The sequence below is a fragment of the Coregonus lavaretus genome, assembly GCF_964263955.1.
Source record: "Coregonus lavaretus genome assembly, contig: HAP1_SCAFFOLD_1695, whole genome shotgun sequence".
Lineage (NCBI taxonomy): Eukaryota > Metazoa > Chordata > Actinopteri > Salmoniformes > Salmonidae > Coregonus > Coregonus lavaretus.
In genome coordinates this window covers 4808-27317 of record NW_028164212.1, presented here as the reverse complement: position 1 = coordinate 27317, position 22510 = coordinate 4808, and the positions used below count along the sequence as shown (strand labels likewise).

Sequence of the window (22510 nt, the reverse complement as noted above, 5' to 3'; positions counted from 1 at the left end):
CTACCCTTGTATCAGTAGTCCATCTCTAGCACCTGTCCCCTAGGCCAGACACACTTAAGGTCCCACTGCACTGCCCTCTCACGGTGCTGTACACTGGGGTGCCAGAGGTAGAGGATATGGATGGAAACACACTTATACTTCCCAAACATTACCTCATGTGTCTGAAAACACACTCCTCCTACACAGGGCTTAAATGTTTGAGTTCCCACACATCCCACCATTATGGAGGTTACCTATTTTGAAAATAAAGCTACATAAAACTTTGTCACAGCAAGGTTGTCACTCAGACCATTGAGATAAATGTATCAAATAAATAAAATGGCTAGAATGGATAATGGTCTAATCATTCTGTTTCTCAGCCCTCTATCTAACTATCTGACAGAGGGGGGCACTAGTAGCCTACACCTCGTTCAGAGGAATGCTTTCATCCGTAGAATACAATGACGGTCCTCTCATCATTACAGATTCATTTCTGGAATATGGGTTCAAACCATTGTCTTAGTCCCAACACAATGTTAACACAAAGAAGTTCAACATGTAGTCAACCATAGCAGCAACACCCTTCGACATGTAGTCAACCACAGCAGCAACCCCCTTCGACATGTAGTCAACCACAGCAGCAACCCCCTTTAACAGTATGTGTTTACTCTAAGCTGACTATAGAGGTCAAAGGTGAGTTTCCAGTTTATTCCATCTCCCTGATAGCATTTACAGGAAATCAGGGATCCATTTCTCCCCCTGTCTCAACACCCCCTCTAACTCTAAAAGGGGTTCTCTCTAACACACTCACTACAGGAGGAACTCTCACCCCTTTTCCTATCAAAACAATCTTTGGGATTCTCTCACTCTCAATTCCATGGGGTGAGAGGTTTACATTGCCAAAGCAAGTGAAATATAGATCTCGATCTCCCTCTCTCCCTCTCCCTCACAGCCATGTCTGGGTTCTCTCCTCTCCACATAATACCCCCAAACCAGTGGAAAATATTAGGTGATGATGCAGGTAAAACGGTGATTCCTGGACTGGTTCCATCTTACTCCACCACACACACACACACACACACACACACACACACACACACACACACACACACACACACACACACACACACACACACACACACATCACTAGACCTCAGACCACATTTCTCAGGATATTCTTCCCTTCTTATGATTAGAGGAAACGTTTACATCAGTAAAACATCTGATACTGATCTAAACTCAAGCAAAGACTTTTGGTGCTGTGATATTCAGTACGATAACCATGGATGAATACTCAAACAGAACCACCACAAAATGCAGGACTTTTCCCTGTTTGGAGCCATTCATTGGTCCCTAGGTGCAAACCCTACCTACCTGGCGAGCTAAATCAAGTGTACCTATACATACAGCCCTAGGAGGCCATGGTAGATTGAGCGATCTCATTGCATAGAGTTATTTCAGCACTCGGAGAGGCTGTTTGTTACAGTGATGAAACGGCTAATAAGGAGCAGTCAACAGAGAAGCAGCAGCAGGAAAAGTTTTTACGCTGCACGTTTATTGACTCTTGATTTGGAATTTCACACATACCAGCTGCCTGCGTCTCCCTTGGACCAGACTACACAGACAGCATGAACAACCACCTTATAGGAGCTCCACTCACAGTAACACCACCATACTGCCTCTTAGGGGCTTCCCAATAACACCACCATACTGCCTCATAGGGGCTTCACAATAACAACACCATACTGCCTCACATGAGCTTCACAATAACACCACCATTCTGCCTCACATGAGCTTCCCAATAACACCACCATACTGCCTCATAGGGGCTTCACAATAACACCACCATACTGCCTCTTAGGGGCATCACAATAACACCACCATACTGCCTCATAGGGGCTTCACAATAACACCACCATACTGCCTCATAGGGGCTTCACAATAACACCACCATACTGCCTCTTAGGGGCTTCACAATAACACCACCATACTGCCTCTTAGGGGCATCACAATAACACCACCATACTGCCTCATAGGGGCTTCACAATAACACCACCATACTGCCTCATAGGGGCTTCACAATAACACCACCATACTGCCTCTTTGGGGCTTCACAATAACACCACCATACTGCCTCTTAGGGGCTTCACAATAACACCACCATACTGCCTCTTAGGGGCTTCACAATAACACCACCATACGGCCTCTTAGGGGCTTCACAATAACACCACCATACTGCCTCTTAGGGGCTTCACAATAACAACACCATACGGCCTCTTATGGGCTTCACAATAACACCACCATACGGCCTCTTAGGGGCATCACAATAACACCACCATACTGCCTCATAGGGGCTTCACAATAACAACACCATACTGCCTCATAGGGGCTTCACAATAACAACACCATACTGCCTCATAGGGGCTTCACAATAACACCACCATACTGCCTCTTTGGGGCTTCACAATAACACCACCATACTGCCTCTTAGGGGCTTCACAATAACACCACCATACTGCCTCTTAGGGGCTTCACAATAACACCACCATACTGCCTCTTATGGGCTTCACAATAACACCACCATACGGCCTCTTAGGGGCATCACAATAACACCACCATACTGCCTCATAGGGGCTTCACAATAACAACACCATACTGCCTCATAGGGGCTTCACAATAACAACACCATACTGCCTATTTGGGGCTTCACAATAACACCACCATACTGCCTCTTAGGGGCATCACAATAACACCACCATACGGCCTCTTTGGGGCTTCACAATAACACCACCATACTGCCTCTTAGGGGCTTCACAATAACACCACCATACTGCCTCTTAGGGGCTTCACAATAACACCACCATACTGCCTCTTAGGGGCTTCACAATAACACCACCATACGGCCTCTTATGGGCTTCACAATAACACCACCATACGGCCTCTTAGGGGCATCACAATAACACCACCATACTGCCTCATAAGGGCTTCAAAATAACAGCAACATGAGCAGGGCCAAGAGTTTGTCCTGGACCTGTGACTCAACTAGTAAAACTCTGGGCCATAGTTACAGGCTTTAATGTGACCCAGAGTTTTTACGTACTATATTACCAGTACCATAGAACTAGGAATTAGAATACTAGAATGGACATGAACCTTCTTATGATAGGACAAAGGTCAGCCATTTTAGTCAGGGAGTTGGTTAACCATGGTTTGCCAGTGCTGTAATAAGATAGTGTAAAATAATGAATTTGAAGAATTTATCTGCACTGTATGTTTGTAAGCTAGCAAGCCAGACAGTTTTAACAATGCAGTCAATCCACAGCCATACACTGGCTGAAATCAGTTGACAATAGGTCTTAGACAAGTTGTAAATGCAACAAGTATTGATATTGTATCATATAAATAGCACTCACAGCTTCCAAGAAACACATATAAACTGGTTTTATAATTACAGTGCCTTGCAAAAGTGTTCATCCACATTGGCGTTTATCCTATTTTGTTGCATTACAACCTGTAATTTCAATGGATTTTTATTTGGATTTCATGTAATGGACATAGACAAAATAGTCCAAATTGAAAAAAAATGGGGGAAAAATGAAAAAAATACATAACGGAAAAGTGGTGCGTGCATATGTATTCACCCCCTTTGCTATGAAACCCCTAAATAAGATCTGGTGCAACCAATTACCTTCAGAAGTCACATAATTAGTTAAATAAAGTCCACCTGTGTGCAATCTAAGTGTCACATGATCTGTCACATGATCTCAGTATATATACACCTGTTCTGAAAGGCCCCAGAGTCTGCAACACCACTAAGCAAGCGGCACCATGAAGACCAAGGAGCTCTCCAAACAGGTCAGGGACAAAGTTGTGGAGAAGTACAGATCAGGGTTGGGTTATAAAAAAATATCAGAAACTTTGAACATCCCACAGAGCACCATTAAATCCATTATTTAAAAAATGGAAAGAATATGGCACCACAACAAACCTGCCAAGAGAGGGCCACCCACCAAAACTCACGGACCAGGCAAGGAGGGCATTAATCAGAGAGGCAACAAAGAGACCAAAGATAACCCTGAAGGAGCTGCAAAGCTCCAAAGCAGAGATTAAAGTATATGTTCATATGACTAATTTAAGCCGTACACTCCAGAGAACTGGGCTTTACGGAAGAGTGTACAGAAAAAAAGCCATTGCTTAAAGAAAAAAAAAAAGAAAAACACGTTTGGTGTTCGCCAAAAGCCATGTGGGAGACTCCCCAAACATATGGAAGAAGGTACTCTGGTCAGATGAGACTAAAATTGAGCTTTAAGGCCATCAAGGAAAACGCTATGTCTGGCGCAAACCCAACACCTCTCATCACCCTGAGAACACCATCCCCACAGTGAAGCATGGTGGTAGCAGCATCATGCTGTGGGGATGTTTTTCATCGGCAGGGACTGGGAAACTGGTCAGAATTGAAGGAATGATGGATGGCGCTAAATACAGGGAAATTCTTGAGGGAAACCTGTTTCAGTCTTCCAGAGATTTGAGACTGGGACAGAGGTTCACATTCCAGTAGGCCAATGACCCTAAGCCTACTGCTAAAGCAACACTTGAGTGGTTTAAGGGAAAAAATTTAAATGTCTTGGAATGGCCTAGTCAAAGCCCAGACATCAATCCAATTGAGAATTTGTGGTATGACTTAAAGATTGCTGTACACCAGCGGACTCCATCCAACTTGAAGGAGCTGGAGCAGTTTTGCCTTCAAGAATGGGCAGAAATCCCAGTGGCTAGATGTGCCAAGCTTATAGAGACATACCCCAAGAGACTTGCAGCTGTAATTGCTGCAAAAGGTGGCTCTACAAAGTATTGACTTTGGGGGGGGGGGGGGGGGTGAATAGTTATGTACACTCAAGTTCTGTTTTTTTTCACAATAAAAATTATTTTGCATCTTCAAAGTGGTAGGCATGTTGTGTAAATCAAATGATACAAACCCCCAAAAAATCAATTTTAATTCCAGGTTGTAAGGCAACAAAATAGGAAAAATGCCCATGGGGGTGAATATTTGCGCAAGCCACAGCAAGAGTTTAGGTTGACAATTCTATTACACAATTTCTGATTACTTACTTTATAAGTAAAATCAGGATTATGCCTCTATTGCCAATATTTCCAATTAGACTGGTTTGGAATTCTCCCTGACCAATAGGGCTGCCATTTTCACCCCGTTCTGGATCTTTGAGGGCTTATGACATACTCCGATTAGATATTCACGTCATAAGAAGGAAAAATTGGGGAAAACAAACATTCTTTCCCATTGAACCCCATTGTAAAAGAGAACTTCATTGTTGATTTTAGTTATATAGAAATAACAAAATAGGCTGAAAAGCTGCTGTGTTGTTCAATGTACATGTAACCAGGTAAAAAATCCTGACCTCCGGTTCGAAATGCTCCTTCATAGGGAAATAGAGCTTGCGAGAAGAACCCAGGCTATTAGGCGTGGGAGAGTGGGACCCGGTGTCCAAGTAGTTTACACGTAGCTATGTGTGTGGAAAACATTTCATCACAGGTAAGACATTTAACTTGTTTAGTATAGTCCGTTTGTAACTCCACTCACTACTTCTAACTGTATAGTCCGTTAGTTTGTGTTGTTGGTCTTGCCTAGCTTAATGTTCCGGTTGGTAGCTTGCTAGCACTCACTCACTCACTAATGTGGCTGCTAGCACCGTCAAGAAAAGGGGCATGAGGGAACTACAATATTACGTTTTTCTAAGTAGTGAACGCTCATGCGCAGGCAATGTTGAAAAGTAATCTTTAGACATGTACTATTCCTTAATGTAGTTTTGTAATTGACTAAAACAAGCAGACAACAAGAACATTGCGTTTGAAAAAGGTCAAGTTTTTGCTGTAAGCCAATGGAGTAACCTAGGGAACCACAGGTGGGTGGGGCCACAACGTTCTATCTAATACAGACTGGGACTATAGCCCCTCTAGTAATTTAATATGATCTCTATGATCAGTACTAACTCTGGGCCCTAGTTATAGGCTTTAATGAGATCCAGAGTTTTTCTGGGTCAGGTCACAGTTTCAGGAACAACTCTTGGCCTAACAATGAGTGCCGTCTCCAAAACTGTTCTGATGAAGTGGAGCAGTCAACCAACTCCCTCTGACCTCTAGTGTCAGAGGAGAGTCAGTGAACCCAAACCGTTACAAGGACTGATGTGGTCTGAAACGTATCTAATATTCTTAATTCTGTTTTTGTAACTTTATTTTCATCATCAATACAGTTAGAGTTCATAGGGGATGGAGTTACTACGGCAACACCCGGGTCTGTTCATTATAACGAATTACACTTCAGAACGAGGCACGAGGTCATCAGGTCAACGCCAAGTCTGACATCACACTTAAAGGGGCACTTCAACACTTTTGAACCTCATATTCATTACCACACAAGACACTGGTATGTGCTGGAGATAATGAATGAGGTAAAAAAGTGGTTAAGTGGCCCTTTAACTTCCCCCACAATGACCTAAGTCCTCTCCCACGAGGAGACAGGAATAAGCCAAGGCTACTTAGACCTTTAATGAGAGAGGTAGGCCTACAGAGAGGAAGCCTTCAAGCCCCCACAATGTCAACATTGCATCATCTGTATTCATACACTCATGACCTCACTCATACCTCCCTGACCCTTCACGTTGAAACGGTCCCATCCTTTGAGGCTTTTGTGGTGGTTTTCTGGTGGTTTGAGAAAAAGCACATCTTTAGCCGAAATAACATTCACTTCATTGCCCTTTTCATCTTTAAACTGGATGGGCCGAAGGTTTGGTATGCCTGAATCATGAGTCATAGTTATTGGTGCACAGTTCCTAGCCACAGTAGGATGACTGGTACTTTTCCCCAGAAGAAAAACTAAAATTAGGACACACGACTTAGAAAAAGCACAACAGAATGTTCCTCTTTCATCTCAAGGCTTTGCTAACCATGGTTGTCTCCCAAATGACACCCTATTACGTTTAAAAGTGCACAATTTTTGAGCTGGGCCCATAGGGCCCTTGTCAAAACTAGTGCACTTCATAGGCAATTAGGGTGCCATTTAGGATGCACCCCAACCCACACCACGGCATACTTCTACCATTAGTCACTGTGCTTCAAAGTTCAAACTAGAGCTGGGACGATAAACCGAAAATTATCAACACTGACCAAACCGACCACTTATCGTGGGCATTTTGCTGATATCGTTCATTATGATAAGTAGCCTATACTAGAGAAATGTGAAGTTTGAAATAAAACCTGTTTGCTAATATGGGTGATTGTTAATGGGACAATTGATAGCTACAACATTCAAACTAGTAGTAATTTTTAAAGGGATACTTTGGGATTTTATCTAGTTATCTAGTTCCCCATAGTCAGATGAACTCGTGGATACCATTTTTATGTCTCTGTGTCCAATATGAAGGAAGTTAGAGGTAGCTTTGCGAGCCAATGCAGATACCCATTGACTTCCAGTCATTGCGCTAACGCTAGCAAGCAATTACGCTAGCGCTAGTTAGACCAAAAAATGGTATCCAGCGTTCACCTGACTCTGGGGAAGTAGATAAAAGGCCTCATTGCCAAAATCCCGAAGCATCCATTTAAAGAGTAATTTAAAAAAAGCAGTGGTTCACATTGTTATAAATGTATCTTTCAATTTATCATTATCGTATTAATTCAGTCAATTTAGGCCTGAGTGGTATACCGTATTATACTGTATACTGGTATTGATGCACGGACAGGTTTGAGTTTTTACTTTACCTTCTATAACAGTATGTTTGGTTTGTTAAATGTGATACGCAACTCCTACGCGTATAATGTCCGTTTTTATAGTTTACTCCATTTGCTACTAAAGTCAGTGTGGAAATGATAATAAAATTATTATTTTTTGGAGTTGGAGTCAACAGTATAAATGGAGAAAGCCCCATTGAAATCACTTATAATTTATGTGTTGTCACCCTAGGGTCATGAACTACTCATAAAGCATATTTAGAACTTTTATTATTCAAAAACCTAAAATACCTTCAAATACCGTCAAAAATGGCCAAAATATCGTGATATGAATTTGTCCCTATCACCCAGCTCTAGTTAAACCCCAAACAGCTCAAGACTAGGTCAGGTTAGACGGAGGAAAGGAAGGGTCTCTATCACTCTGGTTATGAATTATCCATCTTTACTGAAGGACTTTACTGCATGTCTACACAGGACACAGCGGAAGTATAGACCAGCAATTATGAAACACAACCACTACTTAACACCGGAGTCTACCCTGTAAAACGTCACTTCCAGGAAAAGCATTCTTATCTGAAAACCAAGGGAGTACCACATCATGCATAGTTCGGTTTCACAATTCCCAGCTATGTCAACCTCTGCCTGCTTCAATTCAGTCCTGACTTATGCATAGACGTGTCATACATAGAATTAGATTAACTTACTCTCTGTAGGTCTGACGACGGGCGTCTCGCTGACCGGGGGCTGTGTCCTCTCGCTCCTAGGCTCCACCAGGCTGGGCAGGGGGCCGCTGGGAGCTGGGGGGTGGCTGTTGTTCTCCACCACCCTGACCGGTGTTGGTGCTGCCATCTCTGGCTGTCGGAAGACGGGCATCTCGGGTCTCCTGGAAGTAGGGGCCTCCACGGGGCTGGCCATGGGGGGGTCGGTCCTCCTCTGAGGGGGGTCAGGGATCCGGGTAGCTGAGGGAGGCTGGGAGTCCCCCCTCCTGGGGGCCGCGGGGGGCTCGTGGGGCCGGGAGAGGGAGATCTCTGCCCGTCTGTGTGCCGAGCTGGAGCTGGAGATGGTGGAGCTCTCTGGGGCGGCTCCAGCTCGGGAACCAAGGCTCTGGGCCTCGGGCCTCTTCAGGCCGAAGCGGGCGATACCCGGGCTGGGCGAGCTGTCAATCTGCTTGGACGACACCTCAATGGAGATCTCGGTCCGGCGGGAGGAGGCTATATCCGGGGCACGACCTCCTACCCCTCCCCCGAACAGCTCCATGCGTCTCAGGCTGGTTTTGGGGGAGCAGGGGTTGGAGTCAGAAGGCGAGGTTCTGGAGGGGTAGTCAGAGTTGCGGGAGGAGCCCAGGTCGTGGAAGCTTCGCTGGCTGGAGGTGGAGGAGCGGAGGTTGGTCCGACGGGACAGAGGGGAGGGATTGATGGATGCGTCAGACTCCTCCACCTCAAACGACCTCTTTAGTGCTGGAAAAGAGAAGACATGGTGTGGTCAGTCAACAGATCAACACAGAGGAATTGTGTTGCCTTGTAAGTTAATCAAGTAATATACTGAATGGATTAATAAACATCAAAATATGCATCAATATATTACACCATTTCATAATTTAGCTGAGTAGCCTACTGCTATAGCCTAACTAGGCTTCCAAACTACAAGAGATGGGAAAGCGTTTCTGATTTTGATACATCTCTTGGAAAAAGTTGTAGGCCTACAATTTGATTTCTAAAGTGTTTGGGGAACACTATTTAAAAAATCAAGTTGAAAACGGAATCACTGGGTCACATAATAAAACCAAAACCCTATGGAATCCCATTGAAACACAAACGCAAATATTAACAGGGAAAGTCCGTTCATTACCTGATTTAATACGCTTCACGTATTTTTTCATCATTGCGATTTAGTTATTTAACATTCCTTCAATGAACGTGACTGACTCACAACAAACCGATGTGCACAGACTGTTCAAACACAACCACAGCGCGCTATTGGGGTGTATTCATAACCTCTTACAACGGAAACCATTTCCGGGTTAAGAACCAAATGGAAGCAAACGGAACGAAACGGGGCGCGACCTACCTGAATTTGTCCAATACAAACTCTAGTTTTCGTTGCAAAACCTTTCCGTTTTAAGTAAACGGTTTCTGTTGCAAAATATTACAAAACGTTTTGCAACAGAATCGGCGTAATGAATACAACCCTGCGCTCGCCCTGCTTATGAATTGTGATGAATCAGCAGGTATTTTTCAATAAAAAAAACTATAATTCAGTTCAATTCTGCCCATTGAATAAAAACGCCGTTCTATCAACGAGGAAAATAGATAAGCAGCAACAGGTTGGCTAATGGTGTGACCTTTATGTATACCATCTATGGGTGTGACGTGCATCATCTTTTGGTCACGTGACCCACTTACGTTTATAGTAAAACCTGATATTAGTCAATTTCCCATTTCTATGGAAAGCTGATTATAATGTATCTTTAGTAATTTCTTTAGTAATCTCTTTAGTAATGAAGTTTCTACGACCAATATTAGTATTACCCAGCTCACTAGAAATAGTATCCTGCACACTCTTCAGCATTTTGCTTTTCTAGTGAAATATCTTCCTGTTTCAAATAAATGAAGCATCATCACACACCCAACCACCCCCATTCGCACACACACACACACACACACACACACACACACACACACACACACACACACACAGGGCTGTGGCCCAGACAGTTTCATGCTATAATCTTCATAAAATTATCCTTGAAAGATAGCTACAACCAACCAGATGAGAGGAAGCCAGCCAGCCGGTAATTCCATTATTCCATTAGCAAACACTGAGTTCTCCATTTCACCAGGCTGCCTTAACTAACCATGGTAGACAGGGGAGTTGGCTAAAGCACTGGCAGATCTGGGGCCAGGCTAGTAGAGCAATGAGCCCCAGGTAAAAAAAGATTTGGGACCTGGGGCTTATCGTTTCCAGTTGTTGTTGTTGTTGTTGTTGTTTCTGTTGTGTTTCTAAATCGGCCTCGTTACTACAGCCGTACAGTACGTGGTTCCAACTGTTCCGTGTCAGTTTGGAGGTTGCGACACCTAGCTAACCTCTGCTCTTCCAGACTAGAGCCCTGGAGCTCCCAAATAAACAACCCAGCCAGCGCCAGCATCTTCCCCGCTCAGAGGGCCCCGAGCCAGGGAGCAGCATGGGGGTAATAGACCCCCTTATGGAGCTCGATATTTTCACACACTTGGTTCTTTTCATCAGGTTTTTGTGTCGTATTACTGAATAAAAGCCATGCTGGATGCAGATCATGCGGGGCTACCTCGAGACTTAAAGATGTGTGAATAGAGACATGACAGATGCTGTGCTATTGATGGGGTTTGATACAGAATTCTGGGTGTAATAGCTGAACAGTTCAGAAAAAGTTTAGTTAAACTGAGGAAAGAGGATGCATCATGGATATTTTTGTGATATAAAAATTGTGTGTCTGCTTAAATAAGGCTGAGTCTTGCTGGCCTAATGTTGCTCTAAACTCCTTGTAACCTTCTGCACAGATACGGGAAATCTCAGCTGGTTGATGGTTATCGACAGGTTGGCATTCCAGGTCTGTCACCGCTCTGGGCCCTCGAGGTACTTTGGACCCATGCTCCCAGACAATGGCTGGCTTTATATTATATGCCATTTAGCAGACGCTTTTATCCAAAGCGACTTACAGTCATGTGTGCATACATTTTTACGTATGGGTGGTCCCGGGGATCGAACCCACTACCCTGGCGTTACAAGCGCCATGCTCTACCAATTGAGCTACAGAGGACCACTGGCGCTATCCCAGCGCTCCCTGGCTAATAGTGGTCCGCCATGGGCATGCCAGCGAGGTGAGGCCAGATGACTGATGGCCAGCTGTTACAAACAGGGATTAAGTTTCCTCCCTGAGACAGGAAGAGGGATCTGGCCCACTGTCAGCAGGGCCGTGTTTACATTTTACATTTTACATTTTGGTCATTTTGCAGACGCTCTTATCCAGTGCATTAATTCAGCCAAGACAACCACATCACAATCATTGTAAGTAAAAATGTCCTCAAGCTATCAGCAAAATCAATGCTAGTTAGTAATTGTTCATTAGGGCACAGCGTAAGAAAACATTTAGCAATGGGGAACGAATATGAGCGCTTCATATTGGACAAGTTTAGGTAGTCCCGCAATGTTTCAATCCGTTTTCTACCGTTTGGTGATTTATGAACTCAACCCAAGATAGTGGCCTGATGATGAGTGTGATAGAGAGTGCTGTGTTGTTAAGGCTATATCTCAATAGTCTAAAATGGCCTCTTCGTCTCTCCATCTGTTTTCCTCCATCTGAGATAACATTAAAGAACTGGTCTTTTGAAAGTGAGTTCCTGGAAAGAATACCCCATATCCTGTTGAAGACCAGATTGGGAAGCCAATAAGATGTTCAATCACATAGTAGGACACCTGGAATCTGGAGGAGTGGGTGCACCACATGAATAACAGCATCCAGCCTATATTCATAAAGCGTCTTAGAGTAGGAACGCTGATTTAGAATAAGTTTAGCCTTTTACATTACAATTAATGTACAAGGGGGTGTAACTGATCCTAGATCAGCACTCCTATTCTGAGATACTTTATGAATACAAGCCCAATGGTCTCAGCACAATTCTGACCAGTTTTGAGGATTACAGTGTGACAGAGGGTGTCCTGAAGTGCCTACAGTGTATTACAGTTCACTGACAGCCATGCTAGTGGAAAAGGGATACCTAGTCAGTTGCATTTAGTCCATCAGAGGTGCAGGGGGCTGCCTTAATCTACAGCCATGTCATCTGGGGAGCAGTTGTTGTTGGGGGTTAACTGCCTTGCTCAAGGGTAGAACAACAGAATTTTCCACCTTGCTGGCTCGGGGATTCAAACCAGCAACCTTTCGGTTACTGGCCCACCGCTCTTAACCGCTAGGCTACCTACCACCCTGTGATAAGGAGAGTCATGCATCTGGATAGAGATAAGGACTAAGCCATGTGGCCCATGCTGCAAACAGACAGATACTAGATATGCTACCACAGCTGACTAACCACCTGATGCTAACCACCTGACTAACCACCTGACTAACCGGCTGATCCTGCATAACAGATCTAGACAAACACAGATCTAGACCAGCGTTGTCACAAAGAACACTTTTGAGACAAAATGGCATTAACAAAATGGGCCATGAAATTTCGTCTACCTGTAGATATGGCTGATATAACGCCTTATGAGACATATAAAGCCGTTTAGATACAGTGACTCAACAGGAAATAAGGAAGAGCCTAAAACAACCCCTGATGAAGTCATACTTACAGAGCAGAAATAACAGGAAGTATTTGAAGCAAAGATGAATAGTTACAGTAGTTAGTCCCATATAGATCCTATTAAATTATTATTATTATAATTTCCTAATTCTATGGTTAGTCTTGTGTAGCCTCTGTCACTCCACTTAACAGTAAAATACGAATCATTTCAACTCAAATAAGTTTCCACAACACAAAAGTGCCATTTAAGGGACACTTAACACTTTTTAACCTCATATTTATTATCTCCAGCACCATACCTGTGTCTACATTTGCAGCGACAGTCTTCACAGTGTTGAGGAGCCAACCACCAGATATTGTGATTGATATAATGATCAGTCTGGGTGTAGTGATGTGAGGGGAGACGAAAGAGAGGGGAGCTGTGTGTGTGTGTGTGTGTGTGTGTGTGTGTGTGTGTGCGTGCATGAGTGTGTGTTGGATCTGTGAGAGAGGCACAGCTGACTGCAGCCCAACAGACAGACAGGAGACAGAGGCACTCTCAGCTCTTTGTGTGTGTGTGTGTATGTGTGTATGTGTGTATGTGGCCCACTCCCCCTGTGTAGTAAGGTAAACACTGAGGGGTTTGAGCCTGGTTCATTGAGGCTCTGACGCACATCTCAGCCACTGGCCCCTAAATCACTACTGTGTTATACTCACACAATACTGCTGGAGGGGAACTGTGAGAGAGAGAGAGAGAGAGAGAGAGAGAGAGGGTCTGTGTACAGTATGTGTATTTGAGCATATTGGGCAAACTGTTTATGTCCCAATGTATGTATATATGTCTGTTTGTGTACATGTATACTGCATGTACTGTATGTTTATGTGTTTGCATGCCAGTTTGTGTGTGTGTGGTGCCTCCATGCCAGCTTGTCTGTATGTTTCCCAGCTCAAGGCCAAAGGCGTGTGAAGCCTCAAAGCGTCATTATCAGGAGCTATACAGTATCAGGAGATAACAGTGATCACAAGCCTCCAGCAACGCTAGATAATTATAATGGAGGACCAAATGTCAACTCTGTTCTTTACTTTATTCACCTCTCTCTCTCTCTCTCTCTCTCTCTCTCTCTTCTCTCTCTCTCTCATCTCTCTCTCTCTCTCTCTCTCTCTCTCTCTCTCTCTCTCTCTCTCTCTCTCTCTCTCTCTCTCTCTCTCTCTCATCTCTCTCTCACTCTCTCTCATCTCTCTCTCTCTCTCTCTCAAAACTTGTTTTCCTCCATTAAAATGAACTAGCAATGCAAGTCTGTTTCTGCTTCAGCCAACTTTCATTACCTTGGCAGGATCGCGTTCAGTAGGGCCGGCAATGGAATAACCTTTCACAACTCTTTGCAACGTCAAACAAAAATGAGTGTTTCTTATTTGGTGCCTAACAAACACTGTCCAGACTAGATCAGAACACCACTGAATCCCTGTTTTCCACATCACATCCCATCAAGTCACCAAGCTTCTAAACGATATCACATGATATTTTTGATACGGTCTCTCCTCTATGTAGTATTGGTCGATGAAGCTGAAGATGAGCTACACATGGACGTCCTCTGTGTGTTCATTACATCTCTGGATGGATAGAGGCACCCACCGCGTGATCAGCTGATTGTCAGCCAGAGGGACAGAGTACAGTTAAAAGTCCTCATGACCAATGTGCTCCTCACAGTTTATTACACATATTGTGGCAAATTCAGGGGGTCTGAATGATCAATAGCACTACATGCAGATTCTGATCTGTGATTGGCCAACTGTGCCCTTTTACAGCTGAGAGTGTCAGAGAACACAATGGTGTGTGACCTTTGACCCTCAACAAAGTGGACAGGTCGGTGCGTGTGAGAACTCTTACTCTCAGCACAGGTCAGTACTAATCCTGATATCTGTTGAATTCACACAGGTTCCAGTGAAATAAGGCCAATATTTTCTATGAGACTCATACAAATAATAGAGAGGAAAAGAAGGTCATCGTCCAACGTGAGATGAGGTGCAACACAAAAATTGTACGAGCATGAGTGAGAGTTGCACATATTCCTTCTCAATGCACACACATACAATGCCTTATAAGGGCTTTTATAATGCCATATGATACCCTCATAGAAAGTGTTACCTGCCAAACCGTCCTCATCAAGGCTACCTTACATCCCTCTCCAAAAGGTGTCCATTACAGTGGTCAAACACACTCTCCAACTCGAGCAGGAAAAGTTCATATTAGCTCAAAGAAAAGGAAGTCTTTCATTGCTTTGTCGTATGTTGAGGGCTGGTGATAACTCAAGGGGCATTGGCTTGGCTTGGCTGGGCGTGCGTGTGTGTTCTGTGCTCTGTGTGTGTGTGTGTGTGTGTGTGTGCATGTCTACGTGCATTGGTGCCTGTGTGTGTGTGTATGTGCGCAGGGTATAAGTTACACTCCACGTGTTCTACAGGGAGAATAACAAAGAGCGGTAGCTGGAAACATACAAAGGCCTGCTATGTTCTCCCTGCCTGGGACTGACCCCAGCAGTAGGTTCCAGTAGCACCAGCTCCACACACACACACACACACACACACACACACACACACACACACAGCATGGCGGCAGAGGCAGGAAACCTGTGTTAGTCGGTGAGAGGTGCATTGATAGGGCAGATAAGGATGGAGACGGCTGGTTGGCCTATCAGCTCCTGGCAGGGGACACTTCCTGTGCTGTCCTCCAATGGGATTATCTAATAGAGTGGGGTCAGGGAAGCTAATGTGCAGAACAATGACAGATTGGCACAAAATTGAATATTTATTGTAAGTGGGGAAAACCAAAGTATTTCAGTGTGCTTGCTTTGTAATGCATTTGAGTGTGCAGGTCAGATTCGTAATGTCAAATGAAATGCCTTGGGAAGCAGTTGAATAAATCAATTGCGCAATCAATCACGTTAACAATACATTTTCAATACGTTATCAATGCGTTTGTACTGGACATGACTGGTCATCCCATTAATGTGAATCATCATAGAGCACAACCGTTTAATTCCACTTCATTTTGTGTACTGAAAAGCTGTCTGATTAGACAGTCCCCAGTCTCAGACACTGTTCCTTTCTCCTGATGAAACCCACCCAGAATGTCTCCAGTTCTGTAGCTCCCATACATTCTTAGAATCCCCTCTATATATGGTATGTGCAGAAGGCATGTTTTTGGTTATATGGTGCACTAACCAATTGAGGGGTATTCAGGAAAAAACAACCACAGCTAAATTACAGTTTGCTTAATGATGGTTTTCTATAGCATGTGAAAGACTTGGGGTGTGTCCCAATTGGCACCCTATTCCCTATGGGCCCCGGTCAAAAGTAGTGCACTATATAGGGAATAGGAGGATGCCATATGGGATGCAACCTTGAATCTCTACCATGACCTCTGGTCTAATTTCTGCTCTGCCTTTCAGAAACTGAGCCTATAAAAATAGGTGTGTCCCCTTCATTTAGTTGTCATGGTAGAATTGGCTTGTACTGCAGGCTGAGGGAAGATACTTCCTGAGGGGAGGGGATAGCCCAAAGCACAAGAACTGACTGTCATATGATGACATAAAGTAACCACTTGTGTTATTCATACCAACCATTAGTGTAACACAAAATAAGTACTTAAAGAATGATCTAAGATCAGATTGCCTTACCTCCAATTCTAACCTGAACCATTAAGGGAGATACAAGTATATCTGCCCTCAATCAGTGGTTAGTGGCAACTTCTACTACATTGGCAGTGAGGAGAGGGTTAAAGCTGAGAGCAGGGCAGGCCCTGAAGCTCCTCTCCTCCTCTGTAAAGAGAAGAGAGGTCAGGCTGTGTGTGGATATCCACTCCTCCTCTGTCTACCCAAACAATTTCATCCACCACAGAAATCTGCTCTCTCTCGCTCTCTCTCTGGAATTTCCTCTCACTGCCTAAACGCCCTCAGAATGTAAAAGACAGAAAGAAAGAGAGAGAGAGAGAATGTAAAAGACAGAAAGAGAGAGAGAGCGAGATAGTGTGTGTGTGTGTGTGTGTGTGTGTGTGTGTGTGTGTGTGTGTGTGTGTCTGTGTGAAAGAGAGAGACAGAGAGACACTTACTATGTCCAGGCCTGAACTGAATGGGAACTACTTCACTCCACGGCTCTGTATCAGTGGGACCTTGCCTGACCACTCACCCTCAATTTAATTCCTCTGCTCTATTGATTACTATATACATTCAGTCTGAATCTGTCAGCCTAGTGGTTGTTTATGTGACTTCAAAATGAGGGGCGTTGTACAAAACAAATTCATCAGCGATTGGATCGTCTCTAACAAATCTAACCAATCAGAGTATCAAAGTTAATAACGTCATCATGAAGGCCGGCTCTGGCCCAACCCCTCGGTTTCTGGGACCAATTAGAATGGTCAGAATGTGTTCGCATTCTAGAAATCATAGGGGAGGGAGGAAAATCCAGACTCATAGTGAAGAAGAAACGTCAGTTTGGCCGTAGCGATGTAGATGGGTAGCCAGGCAAAGTGGGACCTACATTATAGTTGCACTCTAGTTTGTTTACATAGACTATTCCTAAGTCATTGCTTTTCTCCTGTGGTGGCACCCATCTTCAGCAGCAATTCTGCTGAAGATAAAGATCAATCTAAGAGCCCCTTTCCTAAAGCACAAACTCACATATTCAGACATTAAGTAGAATCAATTCTAATTCACAAGGCGATGGGATGGAGGCTGAGAAATAAAGTGAAACACTAGTAAATGCTATTTAGCAGACACTTTTATCCAAAGCGACTTACAGTCATGTATGCAAACATATTTTTATGGGTGGCCACAGCGGGAATCCAACCCACGACCCTTGATATTGCATGTGCAATGCTCTACCAACAGAGCCACACAGGACCGCTTTTATCAAACAAAGCAGGACACACTAGTATGAGTTGAGAACAGCGGAAGGCCCCAGTGGCCTGGTCAGTAGACCCAGGGTTGTGTCAGGATGAGGTCATAGCTGAGGTCATGTCTGAGGTCATCTCCAGGCTGTGAGAGCCCCCTGCCCTGTGAGCCTCCTACTCGTACAGCATCAGATAGAACTGGGCTCGCCAAACCCTGTTCCTGGAGAGTTACCGTCCTTTAGGTTTTCACTCCAACCCTAATCTAGCACACCTGATTCTAATAATTAGCTGGTTGATAAACTGATCCAGGTTAGTTACAACTGGGGTTGGAGCGAACACCTACAGGAGGATAGCGCTCTAGGAACAGGATTGGAGACCCCTGAGATAGGATGACTGTATGGAAGAGTGACACATTTAACCTCATACAGTAGTGACAGTCAGAGACACCTCTCTTTCTATCTCTACTTTGTGTTTATCACATAACACACATCGGAGAGTGACGCACACATACATATACACATGCATGCACGCACGAATGCACACGCACACACACACACACACAGAGATGTTCCGCATAATTGAGTTGTGACACAAAACACTGGCACACAGTCATGTATTCAACATTCCCAAACCAGGCTCATCCCACACTACTGGGAATGAAAACAGACAGTAGCCCATTAGCTTTGACAACAACCGAAAAAATGTTGTTTTTAACACAGTCTTATACAAGCACTTTGACAGTATTCCAGTCAGCATCTGACAGTTTTTCTTAACTTTCTTCATCATTTCTTCTCCTCTTCCTTTACTCCTTTCCTTAGTCTCAACTATTGTTTGTGTTCAGTCTTTCTTCAGAAATGGAAATCAGTATGCCACTGGTTGTAGCAGGCAGTTACAGGGAGTGAGCAGTGAGCACATAGCACATACCATAAGCTATCTGGTGTTGACAGGGATCAGCTCTGGACAAGTGTGGATGCGTCCCTAATGGGCATGTGTTTGTGAAGGACGCAGGCAGACGAGGTGTCAGCCTGTCAGTAAAACCCACGGCTGGAGAGGTAAAGAGGATGGACGAGACGCTGAGAGAGGAAGAGAGGGAGGAGAAGGAGGAGAGGAAGAGAGGGAGGAGAAGGAGGAGAGGAAGAGAGAGAGAGGAGAAGGAGGAGAGGAAGAGAGAGAGGAGAAGGAGAAGGAGGAGAGGAAGAGAGGGAGGAGAAGGAGGAGAGGAAGAGAGAGAGGAGAAGGAGGAGAGGAAGAGAGAGAGAGAGGAGAAGGAGGAGAGGAAGAGAGAGAGGGGAAGGAGGAGAGGAAGAGAGAGAGGAGAAGGAGAAGGAGGAGAGGAAGAGAGGGAGGAGAAGGAGGAGAGGAAGAGAGAGAGAGAGGAGAAGGAGGAGAGGAAGAGAGAGAGGAGAAGGAGGAGAGGAAGAGAGAGAGGAGAGGAAGAGAGAGAGAGAGGAGAGGAAGAGAGAGAGAGAGGAGAAGGAGGAGAGGAAGAGAGAGAGGAGAAGGAGAAGGAGAGGAAGAGAGGGAGGAGAAGGAGGAGAGGAAGAGAGAGGAGAAGGAGGAGAGGAAGAGAGAGAGAAGGAGGAGAGGAAGAGAGGGAGGAGAAGGAGGAGAGGAAGAGAGAGAGGAGAAGGAGGAGAGGAAGAGAGAGAGGAGAAGGAGGAGAGGAAGAGAGGGAGGAGAAGGAGGAGAGGAAGAGAGAGAGGAGAAGGAGGAGAGGAAGAATGGGAGGAGAAGGAGGAGAGGAAGAGAGTGGTGACAGAGGGAATCTGTGCCAGGGGCAGGGAGATGAAAAGGGGAAGAAAGCCCCTAAAAAGGAGGGAGGGATGTAAGGAAAGAGAGAGGTGGAGAAGGGTGTGGTAGGATGGGGGAGGGAGAAGAGAGCCAGGTGTTACCCTCACAGCCGTGGTCAGTTGCTGAGTTTCTTTTAAAGGGATCTCTCTCTTTCCCTCTCCCTCTCTCTTACTAGGGGTGGAGGGAGGTTTCACTGGGGGTACTTTTGTGTATCCCCTGTAAGAAATGTGCTCTATAAATAGTTTGATTTGATTTGTGTTTTTGTAGTGAGGATGTCTCAATAAAGAGCAGCAAAAGTCAAGTCTCTCTCTCTCTCTCTCTCTCTCTCTCTCTCTCTCTCTCTCTCTCTCTCACTCTCTCTCTCTCTCTCTCTGAGTTTCCCTGCCGGTTATCCAGTGCCTTTAGAGAGCCTTATAAAGAGCTGCTAAATCAATAGCACACTGTGCTCTGAACTGAACACACACCATATGCCCACATGACCTCGATGGCTGACACACACGTAGCTCACAGCAGCCAGAGAGAGAGAGAGAGAGAGAGAGAGAGAGAGCAAGAGAGAGAGAGAATAGTTGACCTGAAGAAGCAATTGAAAAGTTGAAAAGGCAGCATTCCAAATGTAATGTTCCATTTCAATACCCACATTCAACATATAGATATCTCAATTAATCACACTCTCTATTTAAAAAATAATAATAATACAAAGTTTGGATATGATGTGTCCTCATGGCAGGACTGAAGATGTTCACTAAAAGAGCAGTAAAGGAAAGACAGAAAGACAGAAAAAGAGGAGACGAAGAGACCAAAAGAGAAGACTAACCTTCAAAGTCTGATAGGATTCCTTCCAAGTGAGCATTGACAGTGGAATCAGACATTTTGTGGTTGAATCTGAAGGAGCAGGAATCCCTTATTCCCAAGCAAGGCAAAGTCTCCTAGACGCAGTCTCCCGCTTTAAACAAATCCCAAATTAGGAGCCCATGTGGGGGGAGGGGGGGTACAGGCAGAGGTAGCAGATCACTGATCCAAGATTCCCTCTTTTAAAGCACCAACTTCTTTTTCCTCCCTCTCTTCTCGTCCTCCTCCTCCCTCCTCCACTTTAAGAGCTGCTGTTGTTGCTGCAGAGTTTGGAATGAGAGAGCGATGACAACCCCTGACCCCCTCTCTCTCACTCTCTCCAGTTCTCTCTCGTACTTCCTTCCTTCCTTCCTTCCTTCCTTCCTTCCTTCCTTCCTTCCTTCCTTCCTTCCTTCCTTCCTTCCTTCCTTCCTTCCTTCCTTCCTTCCTTCCTTCCTTCACTTCCTTCCCTCCCTCCTTCCTTCCCTTTCCCTCTCTCTTGCTTTTCTTCCAGTGGTCTCTGCCTGTTATTCAAGTTAGTGAAGATGTATCACACCCACTCTTCATACAGACGCACGCTCACACACATTAGAAGACATGCACATACACTCAGTCACACACCCATGAGTAAAGCTGATTACACACACTTGTGCACATACTCATGGGTAGACTCCCTTATTTTATCTTCCACAAGTATACAGTAACTGTAAATATACACTAACTGTAAATATACACAACTTTGAAGCAAGGTACAGTTAGTTCACAGATTCTCTGTATGCAATGCTGTGAGGAAAATAAAAACAGTTGATGGGAAAATACAGTGCCTTCAGAAAGTATTCACACCCCTTAACTTTCCACATTTTGTTGTGTTACAAAGTGGGATTAAAATGGATTTAATAGTGATTTTTTTTGTCAACGATCTACACAAAATACTCTGTAATGTCAAAGTGGAAGAAAAATTCTAACATTTGTAAAAAATGTATGAAAAATAAAACACTAATATATCTTGATTAGATGCTGTAAGTATTCAACCCCCTGAGTCAATACATGTTAGAATCACATTTGGCAACTATTACAGCTGTGAGTCTTTCTGGGTAAGTCTCTAAGAGCTTTCCACACCTGGATTGGGCAAAATTTGCCCATTATTCTGTGTAAGAGTCTGTGTAAGAGTCTGTGTATGAGTCTGTGTGCATGTGTAAGAAACTGAAGGATCTATATTGGATTCTTTCACCTACAAAAGTCTGTCACAAGCCTGAAGCAACCATTTCCACTCAAGTCTTTTAAAGCCCAGCTGGTGGTTTCCGTAGTGTAAACTGTGTAAAGTGCCTGGGGCCACCAACGGCTTAGCAGCCAGAGAGGAGACAGACAGAAGACAGGCGTACAGGGATTGAGTACTGAGGGTCACCCTGTGGCTAATGGGATTAATACATCACTAACTAGACCTGCCCTGCTCTGCTCACAGACTGCGTGTGAGGGTATATGCTCCTCTTGTGTGCTCTTAACTCTCTGTAGGAGCGGGAGTGTGTTAGTGTGTGTCGCCTATGGCAAAGAGTCAAAGAAAGAATGATCAATTACTTCAGATGTTAAAAGATAGGAAGATAGAAGCTATCGCTAAAACTTTACAGTCAAGCTATTTTACAACCTTTTTTTAAAATAGAAAAATAAACATTTAAATAAACCTAATTATAATATAATACATAATACATATTGCAAATATACCTTAGTATGCTACTGACAGAATGTGCAATATGTATTATGTATGTGGCTATATGAGAAGAGTACAATGTTTATGACAGGGATGCAATGTACGCATTATGTTGAGTGTGTAATGACCAGTGTCTATTTTGTATACAGCAGTACCGTGTGTCTGAGACAATGTTCCCCTCGGGGTCATTAAAGTTAATCCTATCCCATCCTATCCTAATGAATATGTCAGTTACTTCCTGCTGCATGCATTGTTCTGGATTAGTAACATCCTGAGTGGGTACGACCTCAGCATTCAAAAACCTCTTCTTTCTATATGTACAACCTGTTT

At 44.2% G+C, this 22510-nt stretch overlaps 1 protein-coding gene across 1 annotated transcript in view; it reads right to left on the bottom strand.

Annotated features, from left to right (window-relative positions):
* LOC311117316 (septin-9-like) overlaps positions 1-20568 on the bottom strand; it is a 77806-nt gene extending 57238 nt beyond the window's left edge. The window contains exons 1-2 of the mRNA XM_084192277.1: positions 20462-20568; positions 8421-9173 (exon numbers count right to left, since the gene is read on the bottom strand). Coding sequence (XP_084048403.1) covers positions 8421-9173; positions 20462-20516 — 808 coding nt within the window. The 5' untranslated portion in view covers positions 20517-20568. The remainder of the gene's footprint in view (positions 1-8420; positions 9174-20461) is intronic.
* Between the last annotated feature and the right edge of the window lie 1942 nt (positions 20569-22510).